The 15,000-nt window shown below is 41.8% G+C and overlaps 1 protein-coding gene across 1 annotated transcript in view; it reads left to right on the top strand.

Moving 5' to 3' along the window:
* Nucleotides 1-15,000, top strand: part of LOC123506097 (potassium/sodium hyperpolarization-activated cyclic nucleotide-gated channel 3-like) — a 927,743-nt gene that overhangs the window by 639,300 nt on the left and 273,443 nt on the right. The window contains exon 3 of the mRNA XM_045257964.1: nucleotides 4,991-5,815. Coding sequence (XP_045113899.1) covers nucleotides 4,991-5,815 — 825 coding nt within the window. The remainder of the gene's footprint in view (nucleotides 1-4,990; nucleotides 5,816-15,000) is intronic.

Here is a 15,000-nt window from a genome sequence, read left to right on the forward strand (position 1 = left end):
CCTAATGTCAATAAAATGGTCTAATCGTACACAATTCTCAATGTAAAAATGTGTCCCAGTACTAAAGAGGTTAATTTCTATATTATCTCTGCTGAGGTACCTGTGTGGTTGCCATAATGTTCCACAAAGTCAGTAATTTAAGTGTTTCATTTGGTCCATCTATTTCTCTTGCCTATTTTAAATCACCTGGTGTAGTGAGAGAGTAAGCTTCAAGGAAATTCAAATTAAGTGTCTCATCCGTTGCTTATCACGTTAGAAGCAAAGCATTCATGAAAAAAAGTGTTTGGTTACGCATGTTGTATTATATCTATTCATTGTGGCTCATGAACAGTAAATCTCTACGGCTCGTGCACAATAAATCGTAAAGGTAATTGTGTAACCTCTGTATCAAAACATTACACAGGGACAGTTTGTAAGCACGTAACATATTTGTCTATCTTTCATGTGTATTAGTGTCATTGCGCTGCAGAAATACATACAGTTGTTTATTCGGAAAATCTATTGCCCATCAAGCTTCCAAAACAGACGATTCATGAGCGTTTATTTTCCTTTTCAATAAGTGACACGATGTATTCTTTACGTTATATTATGAACAGTGATTTCTAAAAACCATAACGCATTTTTTTATGTATCTTCTTATCAAATCTGACACTGAAAACGTCAATGAATAAGTAGCACATTATTTTTCTTTTTTATAAGTAGTAACCTCTATACTCAGCAAAATGTCATAGTTTATTCAAGTCTTACACCACAAAATATGACGCACCTTTAATGCTGGACAAGTGATATAAGTGACGCTTCTCCTCAACACTTCTCGGAAAGAAAGAACAAGAGAGTTACGTGGAACCTTGTCTCCCTCCCTCATCTCTCACACTCAGCCATTGAACGCACTTCTTGAAACACTGCGACGGAGGTGAACTCAGAAAGCAGCTTGTTTTATTAATGAAGAAGAGGAGGAGGAGGAGGAGGAGAAAGAGGGGAAGAGAGGAAGAGGAAGAGAGGAAGAAGAAGAAGAGTTGTGGAAAAGAAGAGGGAGAGCTAAAGAAGAAGAGGAAGAGGATAAGAAGAAGAAAAGGAGCTAGAATTGGGTAGGAAGACGGAAAACACTGAAATATGAACAAAAGATGAAAGAAGGTGAGACCAGAAATGAGGCGAAAAGGGAGAAGTAAAAAAATATAATAAATTTCACGAAGGAGAAGAAATAGAGGAAAAATATGACGACGTGGAAGAAAGGAGAAAAAAATGAAGGGAAGAAGAGAAAGAAGACTGATTAATTAATTGACTGAGTGAATGAGCAAATGATTAATTCGACGTCGCTATGACAACCAATTTCTGTACCGCTGGAGGAGCAAAACGAGGAGAAAATTAAGAAATGAAAAGAACTGACGAAAGAAAGGTAAGGAGAGAGAAAGAGAGAGAGAGAAGAGAGAGGAGCGGAGGGGAGAGAAAGGAAGACTGATCTCACAGCTGGAATCGAACCCTGCGCACAAAGGATTGTGGACACCGCTGAGACTCCTTTTGTCGCCCCTCATATCTGTTTTCATGGCCAACTCTCCTGCACGCGGGATCTCCTTAAGACTTTACTTTATTCCACTCTCTCTCTCCCTCAGCTTACCGCGAACTCCTCATTCATAAGTCCAAGTTGGAATTATTTTGCCTCCTTTGTAATTGTGGCTTGATTTTCTTTCTTTTTTTTTCTCAGTTTCAAGGAAGGTGATTGTGTTACAGGGAATTGCTGAAAAGTAATGTAGATAATCTGAAACTACACATTCATAAGTTTAAGTTACAATTATTGGCGTTCTTAGTGTATTTTTTTTTCATTCATTTATTTCCTTGCAAGTTACATAAAAAGTTACGATTTTATAAGGAAATGTACTAAATAGTGAAAGTTAACTATACTGAACGTGACTTTAATGATGATATTCCAAAATTATAGATATTTCCTTGTCATTGTAATTGTGATTTCTTTTCCAGTTACAAGTAAAGGTTATGATGTTACTGAGAAATACTGAATGATAACAAAGGTAATCTCGAACACAATGATAATGTTGACTATTTTGAAATTGTCTTTGTTTCCCGCATTGAAGTCATGTTCATCACCAATTTCAAACGTTAAATGAGCTTTTATAGGGAAATATATTAGATTAAGAGTTGAGAGAGGTATTCTGATGAGAGAGAGAGAGAGAGAGAGAGAGAGAGAGAGAGAGAGAGAGAGAAATGTTTATGGCTGTCTGCCTGTCTGGTAAAAAAAAAAAAGCTTATAACTATATCTTTCTCTCTCTATCTCTCTCTCTCTCTCTCTCTCTCTCTCTCTCTCTCTCTCTCTCTCTCTCTCTCTCTCTCTCTCTCTCTCTCTCTCTCTCTCTCTCTCTCTCTCTCTCTCTCTCTCTCTCTCTCTCTCTCTCTCTCTCTCTCTCTCTCTCTCTCTCTCTCTCTCCAAAAAACATCTTTCATTTTTAATCCATTACCATTTGCCATCATTAATCATCACAGGAAAACATGATAATAATTCGGAAAAATATATGAACTCTAATATACCAATATCATCACAACCATCTGCTTCATTATTCCACATCTCTTGCCCAATATTTCCCAGCGTCGCATAGACTACACAACTGAGTGGATTTTGGTGGCTGAAACACAGAATGAAGCAGGACATCTTGAATTCTGTGCTTAACTCCATCAGTACTGGGACGCATTTTTACTGGTTGAGCGATTTTACTTACATTAGGAAGGGTCTATGAAAGTCAGAAGATTAATGCACAGAGTCTTCACTATTTTCATCCTCCATATAAGTTTGTAAAGTTGTATGAAATCGCCCTATAGTAAGCAGAATAAATATGAAAAACACGTCATGGTACTGAAGGGTTAACAGTAAATCTTCACGTTAAAATCTCCTTCATCCAGTATTTTCTCGCCACCACTTCCCTCTCATTTCATGCAGTGTCAGTTCTTCGCCCACAAGGCCACGTGGGGGAAGCGCTCACCTATCATTGCACATTCCAAGGGTCAGAAAAGCAATGACTGTGACTGGAGCGTGACTCGTGTTTCTTTCTCCCCTTTTCTCTCTCTCTCTCTCTCTCTCTCTCTCTCTCTCTCTCTCTCTCTCTCTCTCTCTCTCTCTCTCTCTCTCTCTCTCTCTCTCTCTCTCTCTCTCTCTCTCTCTCTCTCTCTCTCTCTCTATGTTTGTTCTGGGAAGAGTCTAAATTTATGGAAAAGTTATGAGTTATTGTTTTTTTCATAATTTTCTGTGGTTTCTTATTAATTTTGTCATGTCTCTGCATTCTCTTTTTTTTATGAAGAAAGATAATTACAAACACAAAATATTCAGGTGTGCATGCGTATATGTAGTTTGCCCAACTCTCCTCCTCTTCCTCCTCCTCTTCCTCCTCCTCCTTTTGTTCTCCTCCATTTCCTCTGATTCCGTGCAGCCTCCTTCTTTTCTCTACCCTCTTCAGGCTTCTTCCTCTTCTCACTTCTCTCAATGCTCGTGCAATTTATCTTCATAATCTGCACCTACCACTGCCTCCGTCTCTCCCCTTTGCCTTCTCCCGCTTCCTGCTTTTCCTCTGTTGCTTCGTCTTATTCCCTCCTCATCTCTTCCCTTCCTCCCTGTTTGGTAGCCTCCTTGTCATTCTATTTCTATCGTTTATCTCATCATTCTCTTCGTCTTCTTGTCCTCTTTTCCGCTTTCTTTCTCTGTATTTTTCTTATTCTTTTCTTTATCTTCTTTATTTCATGTATGGCACCTTCCTTTTTTTCTATCTATATTTTTTTTCTTGCCTCATGAGCGTGTTCGTTTTCTTGTTGTCCTTTTTATTTTTTTTTTTATTTTCGATCTCTTCATCTTCGTTTATAGTTATTTTCTTTCGTTTATTCTTCCTCCTCTCTCCTCCTGCTTCTCTTCTTTTTCTCTCATTTTTGTCTCTTGCATGCTTCTCATCTTCGTTCTTTCTCTTTTATTTTCTCCGCCTCTTCATCTTCGTCTTCCTTTCCTCCCACGCTCTCATCCTTCACCCTCCTTATTCATACATTCCTTCAACTTCCATTTCTCTTCTACTTCAAGCCTCTTGCATCCCCTACTCTCCTGCTCTCTCTCTCTCTCTCTCTCTCTCTCTCTCTCTCTCTCTCTCTCTCTCTCTCTCTCTGCACATTCTCCTCATCTTCTCGTCCCATTTCTTTCTCTTTGCTTCCCGGTTCTTTTCTTTATTTCTACAATCCATCTCCCTCTCGTTCCTTAGACTTTCGCTCTCTCTCCGTCCTGCTCTGTGTCATCTGCTGCCTCTTCCTCCTACTCCTTACCAGTACGCCTTTTCTCCACCTTGATCCTATTGCCAACTTTCTTCCACCCCCACCCCCTCTCTCTCTCTCTCTCTCTCTCTCTCTCTCTCTCTCTCTCTCTCTCTCTCTCTCTCTCTGACGGCCGCATGATTCAGTTTCATTCTTCAGAAAAGTTTGGGAACACTCGGCTTGGTTTGCAGTTGAGCCACACTTCCTGGTTGGTTCCTGTGCTTCCTCCTCGGCTTCCTTGTTGGTGTTTCTCATTAATTAGAGCTTCGTAAGAGGGTGTGGTGGTCTAGGGCAATATGAGGGCATGTAGACTGGTTAATAATTGTAGAAAAGTGCCTCTGACAAATTATTCAGGTCGTGATACGGTGGAGGAGAATGTTTACACAGCAGGAGGTTACTAGAGGTTATGTGGAGGCGTAGGGAGAACAAGGGGGAAGGGCACCTTGGGAACCCTTGAGTAAGTGGGCGGAGGGACTGGGCGTGACTGGGAGTGTGGACTCTACCTGAGATTTTTATTGTCAAAAACAAGTATGGATTAATTGATTGAGACGCTGTGTGTGCGTGTGTGTGTGTGTGTGTGTGTGTGTGTGTGTGTGTGTGTGTGTGTGTGTGTGTGTGTAGGAGCGCTAGTAAGCAGCACTCCTTACCACTGACTGATGTTGTAATGTGGCCACTAATATGCGTGTTTCTTTCTTTGCAGAGACAGCGAGCGGGAGCTGGGCGAGTACCGCGATGCTGACCTGGGGTCAGGCTCCCTCTCCGGCAGTGGCTTCGGGACAGCCGGAGGCGGTGCTGGGGGTGTGGCAGGGGGCGGGCCCGGGGGCGGGGCAGGGGGCGGCAGCAGCAGCAGCAGCACTGGCAGTGCAGTTGGAAAGTCTCGAGGAGTGACGGGTAGCGGGGCGGGGTCAACAACATCGGGGGGAGGAGCTATGGGCCCCGTGGCCAACGGAGGCGGTGCCTCGGAAACGGGTGGGACGGCGAGGGACGGCTCCAGCACCAACGGAGGCGGGAGCGTGGGGCGCCGCACCCAGCGCCTGCCTAGTCTTCGGCTGGCCAACGGGCGCGTGGCTGTGACGGGCCCACTGACCGGCTCGGAGGAGGAGGTGCGGTCCCCTCGCTCCGCCACACTCAAGGACGATATCAAGATCTCAGTCGAGACCACCACATGCACCGACTCGCTGGTCACCGCCGTCGAGGATGAAACAGCATTTGTGAATGACTGCATCTTGCCAGAGATGAATTATCGAGATGTGAGCAAAGTGCACTTCGGAGGCGACGATGTGTCGCTTTACGGCACTCCTAAGGAGGAGCTGGGACCCGGGCAGCTATGTGTCGGGGCGGCGGGAGCGACGCCCGGGGTAGAGCCAAAGCCATCCTTCCTGAAAAACCAGCTGCAGGCTCTCTTCCAGCCCACCGACAACAGATTAGCCATGAAACTCTTCGGCTCCAAGAAAGCGCTAATGAAGGAGCGCATCAGGCAAAAAGCTGCTGGCCATTGGATCATCCATCCCTGCTCCAACTTCAGGTGAGTGTTGTGCCTCGTGTTGTCTGTCAGCAGGTGTGTGCCGGGACAAGGACGCTGCTGGGCCTCGACTCCTCTTGAGCAGGCTGGCAAGAGACGAAAGTGTATATATGTGTGTGTGTGTGTGTGTGTGTGTGTGTTTTGACAGCACAAACAACAAGTGTCCCACGCAGCAGGAAAGAAGAAAGCTGTTACTGAAATGTGTGTATGCACAGGTTCCCCTGAGGACAGCCTGTGTGTGCGCACTGCCTGGAGATATGTTTTCCTTTGTAATACTTTCACGTTGCGTCGTTTCTCAGTAACGTTCGTTATTCATACACTTTGAGTTGCCATGTACAGTTGTGTGTGTGTGTGTGTGTGTGTGTGTGTGTGTAGAGGAGGAGGATGTAATGTGTGTTTCAAGAGCACTTAAGTTTTATTTCATTTTCTTCTCTTCTTTCATTCCTTTGTTGCTCTTCTTTCTCCCTCCACGCTCCTTGGCAATGCTTCCCACTTCGCTCCTTTACCTCCCTGCTATCGCGGCCACACATGCCTTTTTTCATCCCCATGTGGACAGTGTGCCAAGTAAAAGAGGGCAGAGAAGAGAACGAGGTATGAATATGAAGAAGTTATGCATTTCCCAGCACTTGTTCTTTCTATCATCTACTTGCACTCTTGTTTATTCATTTCTTTATCTATCATTCACTTTCTTTTCATCTTATCGTTTCTTCGTGTTGATCTTTATTTTACATCATGTTTTCCTTCCTATTTTTGTTCTCTTTGTATGTGTTAAGGTATGTTTCTATTTTTTTATGTTATAAATATCTGTTTCAAATTTCATCACTCACATCGAAGATTTCCTTTACTCTGTTCATTCATAACATTATCATTTTTTTTTCTTATTGATGCTTACTTTCATCATCATCACTTTCAGGCTCATTATCTTCATCATCCTCGTTGCTGCCTTCGTCTTCATCATCATTATTACCATTCGTGTCGTCATTGTCATCTTCATCGTCATTACCACTACTATTATCGTCATCATCATCCTCCTTGTTGTCGCTGTCATTTTCGTCATCATTATCGTCATTATCACTATCATTGTTTTTACCCATTTGCATTCTTGTGTCCTGTCATTTCCTTCATTATCTCCATTATTTTTTTGTGGACATTTCAACATCCATTTCTCTCTCTCTCTCTCTCTCTCTCTCTCTCTCTCTCTCTCTCTCTCTCTCTCTCTCTCTCTCTCTCTCTCTCTCTCTCTCTCTCTCTCTCTCTCTCTCTCTCTCTCTCTCTCTCTCTCTCTCTCTCTCTCTCTCTCTCTCTCTCTCTCTCTCTCTCTCTCTCTCTCTCTCTCTCTCTCTCTCTCTCATGTAACCACGGTGACGAGTAAAGTTACGTAAACCACTCTACGTTAATTAAGAATGACTGAAGCTTTCTGTTAGTCTCTTAGTGAAAACCTCTTTTGTCTTACCTGGTCTTCATTGAGTCCTAGTGATGGTGAGTGGCCAGGTGAAGAGAATACGGTATAGTGTAGAGTATGCTAGAAGGATGAATATTAAGTATGTATGTGTGTGGAGGTCTGGGGAGGATGAGTGTGTGTCATAGGGAACTCCCAGCCATGTAGAAGATTGATCTGGTCTCGTGCTGACTAACTTTCGTGTGTTTGGTGTCTGGTAAGGCTCTGATAGTGGCAGCAGCTTTATGCCCCAGAGAGACATAGAGAGCACAGCAAATTTACCATACCTCATATAGCAATACTAATGATAACAACAATAATAATAAAGAAAATTAACTTATACAGTACGTTATCTTTACAGCCTTGACGTAACATGTAGGGTGATCAATAAATGCACTTGTGATATGCTTCTCTACAGTTCTTTATGTATATTTTGTGTTTACCTGAAAGCCACGGAGGTAATCTGTCAAATGCATGGCAAAAAGAGTCTTGGTTTTGCATATTTTGAAGGGAACACTAAGTAATTGAAACCTCCCAAAGAGAAGATATCACCGTAAGAGTGTAATGCAGAGAGAGAGAGAGAGAGAGAGAGAGAGAGAGAGAGAGAGAGAGAGAGAGAGAGAGAGAGAGAATAGAGACGGAGAAGGTAGGGACGTCCACAACCGTTAGTAAACACGCCTTAAGCCTCTGCCACTGTCACTTGTCAACCTCTGTGTGGACTGGGGCTTATCAGCTGATCAACCACGCACTTCCTGAGACGTGTGTGGCCAACTCTTACCCACACACACACACACACACACACACACACACACACACACACACACACACACACACACATCATACATCCTTCACTAATATAAAAAGACCATGTTGTTTATTCTCAGCGTGCGCCAGACACACCTCACCTGAGCGCCTTCTTAAAGCAGATTCTCCTTGTGCTTTCTCTCTCTCTCTCTCTCTCTCTCTCTCTCTCTCTCTCTCTCTCTCTCTCTCTCTCTCTCTCTCTCTCTCTCTCTCTCTCTCTCTCTCTCTCTCTCTCTCTCGTCACCTTCCTACTCATCCCTTTCTTCTTGTATATACTCTCCTTAGATGGTCATTCCTTCCCGCCACTCGACTGTCAAATGGCTAAGCGTGTCCTCAGAGGCAGAATGTTTCCTTGTGCCTCACTGGTAAAGTTGAGAGTTGGTTGGTGAGTCAGGCAATCGATAGGAGTAATTTGTGTTAGGGAGTGAAATGAGAAGCAAGAGGATGAGAGAGAGAGAGAGAGAGAGAGAGAGAGAGAGAGAGAGAGAGAGAGTGAGTAAATAATTAGATAATCCCTCCAGTCTATTTGTCGTCGGTTTTCTCTCTTTCTCTGTTCCTTTATACCTACTTTGCCATCCTCCTCCTTTCCATGGTTCCTCTCATCACCCCCCTCCCTACGACCCTTCATGGACAGCGGCGGCAGTAATGCAATGAACCTCCCTGCTGTCAAGTTGATATGTAATTAGGCAGAGGGAATGTGGGTAGGCGAGGCAGGCGACCCTCACTCACTTGTACCTTGCCTGGACTATGTTCTCCCGGGCGTCCTCGCGACTCATCTTGCCTACTGTTGATGTAATTGCTACCAGGTGTGTGGAGCTTGTCAGGGTCAGAACAGCAATATAATTATCTCAACTGTAGTCAAGTAGGTACGAATTACTCTCCAATTAGTGATATACCTGAGGAATACTAAACTTAACTGCATAGGTAATGTCATTAAGCCTCGCCCATATTTCCCTGATGAAGACTTCGCTGAGTGGAGAGATTTGGGTCATTCGTTGGTCGCGGTTTCCTCCTTCACGCTGAGCTCAGACATTGTTAGCTGCGGATGGTTTCTGCGTCGTTTGGCGGCTGAGGAGGCGGGTGGCGTGCCTGTGTGAAGCCTGAGAGATGCCCACGTGATTTGTCTAGCCTTGAGGAAACCCGCATGGCCACAGTCACGAGCAGCTTTCACGCATCGTCATCCCTCTCGCTCTCTGATCTAGACCAAGGATAACGCGACGCTTTTCCTCACATCACTCCACGCATCTTTTATCACAGCGAGAAAATACCCACAATTCTTTCTCCTGTCTGCATCGCTCCTTCACACCATTCTCCTGCATTTCTATCTCCTTGTCCTTCATGTTTGCCAAGACCACAAGGAACGTCACACTTATCCTCACGTCAGTTCACGCATCTCATCACAATGGCCAAGGATATTAGATTTTTTTTCATGTCTTCCTTAATTCTTCGGTTCTTCGTACATTCCGAGTCTTTCATCCATCAAGACCACGCCCAAAACCATGACTTTTGTTCACTTTCCTTCGCCATCTCTCACCATAACGAGTTCCGATAATTTTTCCATTCTTCCTGGATTTTTCTTCATCCTATTCTCTTGCATTTCCATTCCCTTCTTCCCTCATTTCAAAGCAATGGATGGCCCACCTTTGTTTTCAGATTAATTGAGGCATTTCTTAGCACAATCATCTGCTGTAGAACCTCCTTCCTTTTACTCCTCCGCTCCTCCTTCATATGCTCCAAATCTTTCTCCTCTCTCCTCGTGTCAAGACTGTGTCCAATACCACAACTTTTCTTCACAACACTTGGCTTGTTTCTTTCCACAGCAAAGCACAACCTACAATATATCCTTTCTTTCTATATCTATTCTTCATTCTGCTTTATGTTCCTATTAAGTTCCTTCCCTATGAAAACCAAAGACATCATAAAGCATTTTTCGTAACTTCTTTCCGTATTATCATTTAACAACGATGCACAACCTATGATACGTTTTCTCCCCATTTTTATTACTTCTTCACTCCACATCCTTGCTTTCCTATTCGCTTCTCCTCTTTGATCAAAACCAAAGGCAACACAACGTTCTTTTCTTCATCATATATAGCGTTTCTTACCAAGAGTTACACTATATTTTTCCCCTTTCCCTTGTTCCTCCTCTGCTGCCTCATACACTCAAAGCTTCTCTCCTTTCGTGTCTCGCATCAAAATATCGACCAATTTTATTTTTGAGTTCCTGCTTTAGAATGGCTAGCTGCAGTCTTTTCCTCATTACTGTTTACTTATTTTTTTTTTATATCTAGTGCATGTTAGGGATTCAATGTTCTTTTTTTTTCCTGTAACACGATCCTCTCTTCTTTCCTTCTCTCTCTCTCTCAAGCCATGCAGAGTCTCTTCCATCCATCTTTATTCATGTCCAATTCCTACTCTTGAATAAACGCCTCTGTACACTTGTTTTCCTTCTTCCACCCCTCACACAAAACCCACACGTCCTCTAGCTCATCTACCTTCCACATCCTTCCATTGGTTTCTTCCCTCTTTCCTCGCACGCTTCGTCCTTGAGGGAATCCAACGACCAGTCTGTTTCGTGCTTACCGGCAACACTCTCTGGCTCTCAAAAGATGGACGAGGTGTAAAAGAAACACTTAGCGAGCCTCCAAAGACATTCTCGCTGGTATGAGGCTGCCCAGGAACACCCAGCTTGCAGTCCCGCGCCGTGAGTAATGATCGAAGAAGCTGACGCGGAAAAGTTACCGACCATGAGGAGAAATGTTGGGGCAAAACACGACCGCGGCAAATCAGGTCACCGCACGTCTTCATAAGGTCAAGGGTCAAGGCTTAGTCCTCAATCGGTGGTAATTAAACAAACAATACTGGGTTTTTTTTTTTTATGATCCCGATATTTTTAGTCAGGCGGCGAGGATTACTGCGGGGCGGGGTGGGGCGGGATGGGGTGTCGGGGCAGGGCAGTGACGCCACAGAGGGACCATCGCGCCCTCTGCCTCCCTTCTTCGTCTTTATCTTCTCTTTTTTTGTGTGTGTATGTTTTCCTTTATCTTTTGTCCCTCCTATCCTCTCAGTATCTTTATTTGTTTTGTTTTTTTGTTTTTTTCATGTTTCTCTTTGTGTTTCCCTTCCCCTTAGTTCTTCCTTTACATTTCTTCACTTTTCTTCCTTTCTTCCCCTCTCTGCGAAGCCTTTCTTCCTCTCCCTTTTCTCGTTTTTTTTTATCCATAACACTTTTCCTTCGTCCTTTTTCGTTTTCTTACCTTAGTTTTGTCTTTCCTTCTCCCTCATTTACCTTTCCATTTACCTTCCCCCGTTCTTTCCTCTCGTTTCGTTTCCGTCCCTTCCTTTCCTTCTCTCCAATCAAACCTATCCTCTTGTTTCCCCTTTCCTTACCATTTCTCCCATCAAATTTTCCCCTTGACTTTCCATTTCCTACACGTCTTCTTTACATTACTACCTCACCTTCCTCTCTCTCCTTCCCTCCCTCCCTCCTTCCTAATCCCTGTGAAGGTCGCCAGGTGGACTCACTCTGGCTCGGGGCGCGGGACTCTCCAGGTAAAGGTTGTAGCAATTCTGACAAAAATAAGGTTGTTACTTTTCTCAGTCCTTTTGTTTGTCTACTTCTGTTCCTACAATTCCCAAGGTACTCTCTCTCCCTCTCCCTCTTATTTTTTCTGTCTCTTCTACTCTCTCCTGGTTTAGTTGTCGCCAATCCGTGTTACTATCGACTATTATTGGTTTTACGTTGAGTTCATATGCATGGCTCGTCACTTCTCGGTGGCTGCCTGACGTCACGGGGAACAGAAAGCAGTAAACAGTAACAGTGTTGGCGGGGGAGGAGTAGGGAGTGGTGTGTAGTGGTGTGGTGGTGTGGTGGTGTGGTGATGTGGTCTTTCCAGCTTTCGTTGTTGTTGTTGGTGGAGGAGGTGGTGGTGCTAGTGGCGATGGTGTTGCTACTGTTCTTGTTGTTGTTATTCTTGTTGTTGTTGTTATTGTTGTTAATGTACGTTAGTTGTTTAATGGGTATCGTAATTTCGTCATATTACAGTCATGAAGGTATTTTGATATAATGGTGAGGAAAATTGTTATTACAGGGAATATTAGCCGTGATGATAATGGGGATGACAGTAATAGTAATGGTGATATTGAGAGTGCTTCATTAGGGTAATAGTGATAATAATGGTAATCATAGTGATGATGATAATAGTAATAATGATAACAATAGTAATAATAATAATAATAATAATAATAATAATTATTATTATTATTATTATTATTATTATTATTATTTATTATTATTTATTATTATTATTACATTATTATTATTATTATTATTATTATTATTATTATTATTATTATTATTATTATTATTATTATTATTATTATAACAATAATAATAATAATAATAATAATAATAATAATAATAATAATAATAATAATAATAATAATAATAATAATAATAACAATAAGAATGATAATTATACCAATTGAAATAATAATAATAATGGTATTGATAATGATAATAATAATAATAATAATAATAATAATAATAATAATAATAATAATAATAATAATAATAATAATAATAATAATAATAATAATAATAATAATAATGAAAATAATTATAATAATAATAATAATATTAATAATAATAATAATAATAATAATAATAATAATAATAATAATAATAATAATAATAATGATAATAACATTAATAATAATAATAATAATAATAATAATAAGAAGAAGAAGAATATAAGAGTAACAATACTACCACTACCACCACTACCAACAACAACAACAACAACAACAACAACAACAGCACTGCAAATATTGATGAAATAAATGTGCACGTATATTTATCAACGATCTGTATTTCTCACTTTTTATTTGTTTATTTATCTATTTTTCCTCATGCGCGATACAATTTTGTGAAAAGTTTGGCCAGAATCCGGGAGTGCTGAGCAAGGCTGTAAATTCCCTGCTTCCTCGTGTGTGTGTGTGTGTGTGTGTGTGTGTGTGTGTGTGTGTGTGTGTGTGTGTGTTTAAATTGTTTCTCTTCTCATTTTTATTATCTTTCCTGCTGTTTTTTCTGTTCCTCTTCCTCTTTCCGCTCCTTTGTTCCATCTTTTTTCTTTTTTTATTTCGTTTTCTTCCTTTTATTGTTTTTTTTTCATTTTCTTCTTCTCTTATACAACATCTGAGACTTCTGTGTGTGTCCTCCTCCTCCTCCTCCTCCTCCTCCTCCTCCTCCTCCTCTTCCTCTTCCTCTTCCTCATCCTCCTCCGTTTCGTTATCATCATCATATTCAGTCATCATCATAATCATCATCATCATCATCATCATCATCATCAGCATTAGTCATCATACATTTTTATTCGTTATTGAAATTGTTTTTTTTTTTTTTTTGTGTGTGTGTGTGTGTGTGTGTGTGTGTGTGTGTGTGTGTGTGTGTGTGTGTGTGTGTGTGTGTGTGTGTGTGTGTGTGTGTCGTCAAAAGTTGTATTGTTGTATTGTGATGCGGTGATTGGGAATATTAACGCCTCTCTCTCTCTCTCTCTCTCTCTCTCTCTCTCTCTCTCTCTCTCTCTCTCTCTCTCTCTCTCTCTCTCTCTCTCTCTCTCTCTCTCTCTCTCTCTCTCTCTCTCTCTCTCTCTCTCTCTCTCTCTCTCTCTCTCTCTCTCTCTTTTAGATTAATTCATTTCTTTCGTCTTCCGGTAAATTTCTGGACTTGAGTACGTTATTAGTCCTTATGAACCAATTATTTTTAAAGTCCTTTTGGTCGTTAAGCCTCGTCACGTCCTTCTTTACAAGCATCTTTTGCCTCTTTCTTTCAGTGCCTATTTTTAGTTCCTTCTTTCTCTTGTTTTTCTTCCCCTCACTCCTCATCCATTATCGCCTCTGTGTTTTCCTTCCCTCTTCCTCCTCAAACATTTCACAATGCCCGGCCATCACTTTATCAATAACAAGCTCTTTCACTTCCTATAGTCATATGACACAATTTTTTAGTACTCGTGTGCTTTTCTATTAAGAAACATTTACGTACAGATGCTGAAATTTCGGGTACTTCATTATTCCTATTATTGTCATTCGTCTCTTTCAAAGTAGTACAATGTATATGTACACTGGAAGGCACTATTGATTTGAGAACCCGGCGCAGCTGAAGGATTAGGAATGGCATGGCACGGTTTGTTTTCCCGCACTTTTCCCTTTCCTGTTCGATGCTCCTTCCGCCTTGTCCCTTTTATCTCCAGCCTTTACCGTCCTGTCTCGCGCTCGTCCTCCGCTCTAACGAGACAAAGAAAGCCCAGGGTGGGAGGATGTTCAGGGACGTGAAGGGTTTTTCTTCTGGGAGTTATAGTTGTATATTTCTACATTTGGTAATCTACCTAATGGTTTACAGCGGTACTCAACATTATTCTCCTCTGATAAACTCTTTTGTTATTTGTGTATTTTTATGGCGAGTTTTCTTATAAGGAATGATATGATATAGAGCATTGTATTCCCTTATAAATCTTCGTGTCCTTAGTTATTATCTGGTAAGTGCTTCCTTCATGTCGACGACCTGGCGGTCAGCGAACCCCGTCTAGCGTCTCTTAGGAGCCGGAAAGACACTGAAGAGAACCATCAAGTGCTCCCGACACGTGCCTCTGTACCGTGTTATGGCTTGCGTTCTCTGCCATAACCGGTCTCGCTTGCATTCAGGAAGATAATGGCCAGTATCCGTAAAGGCTTTATTCTTTCATCACGACTGTTTTCAAGACCCAAGGAGATTATTAGTATAATTTTCAAGGGTGTTTTTATTCCATCGCAGGTACAAAATAATTTCCGGAATCGTATAAATACCATTGAAAACACACACAAAAATTCCACTTTAAGGACGTTGCGAGACGAGAGAAGACACGCAAGTCAAAAATACTGTCCTTAAACCCGCGACTTCCTGACACCC

Source organism: Portunus trituberculatus, chromosome 19, assembly GCF_017591435.1.
Source record: "Portunus trituberculatus isolate SZX2019 chromosome 19, ASM1759143v1, whole genome shotgun sequence".
NCBI classification, from domain to species: domain Eukaryota; kingdom Metazoa; phylum Arthropoda; class Malacostraca; order Decapoda; family Portunidae; genus Portunus; species Portunus trituberculatus.